This window comes from Rosa rugosa, chromosome 3, assembly GCF_958449725.1.
Source record: "Rosa rugosa chromosome 3, drRosRugo1.1, whole genome shotgun sequence".
Classification (NCBI taxonomy): Eukaryota; Viridiplantae; Streptophyta; class Magnoliopsida; order Rosales; family Rosaceae; genus Rosa; species Rosa rugosa.
Window position 1 is genome coordinate 24,841,791 of NC_084822.1, and position 753 is coordinate 24,842,543.

Below are 753 nucleotides of genomic sequence, written 5' to 3' on the forward strand. Positions count from 1 at the left end.
ATGTCCATCGAGACAACCGACGAGAAATTAATGTGCAAGATCTTCCCTTCCAGTCTCACAGGGCCGACGTCGACATGGTTCCAAGACCTCAAACCACATTCCATACCGGATTTCGACACATTGAGCCGCACTTTCATTTCACAATACTTCTGCAATCGCAAACAAAAGAAGGACATGGCGACTCTTTTCAGTACCAAGCAGAAGCCGGGGGAAAAGGTAGGGAAATTTTTCGAAAGGTTTACAGCTGATATGCGCCATGTTAATTGTGATCCCCAATTCGCCGCAATCGCCTTTCGAGAAGGATTGCTTTTTGGGACGCCATTATGCAAAAGTTTGCTGCGTGATCCGCCAAAGGACATGGACGACATCATTACAAGGGTTCAGGGGGAGATCATAATTGAAAAAGCCAAAGAAGCACGCGAAGCCCAACTCACTGCCGTTGTCACCTCGAGAGAAGTTGAATGGAATAACACAAAGAATGACATTCAGAGTGATAAAGGAGGGAAGCCTCAAGATTATCCCCTTGAAGAATGGTTTACGATTCACCCCGTGACCATATACAAAAGACACGATCATGAAGGAATATTTGAGAAGCCGCCCCCCCAACCGGAGGCTAGTGACGAGGTTGAAAGAAGTCGATATTGCCCGCTCCACGAGACAAGGGGGCACAGAATATATAAGTGTCAGGGAGTGCGACCAGCAATCGTTACAGCAATGAAGGCTGGTAAACTCCTTCAGTATAAAATGATATAA

The 753-nt window shown here is 46.3% G+C and overlaps 1 protein-coding gene across 1 annotated transcript; it reads left to right on the plus strand.

Moving 5' to 3' along the window:
• On the plus strand, positions 1-753 carry LOC133737465 (uncharacterized). Its single transcript, XM_062165008.1, has one exon. It carries the CDS (start codon positions 1-3, stop codon positions 751-753), a length of 753 nt encoding a protein of 250 aa, XP_062020992.1.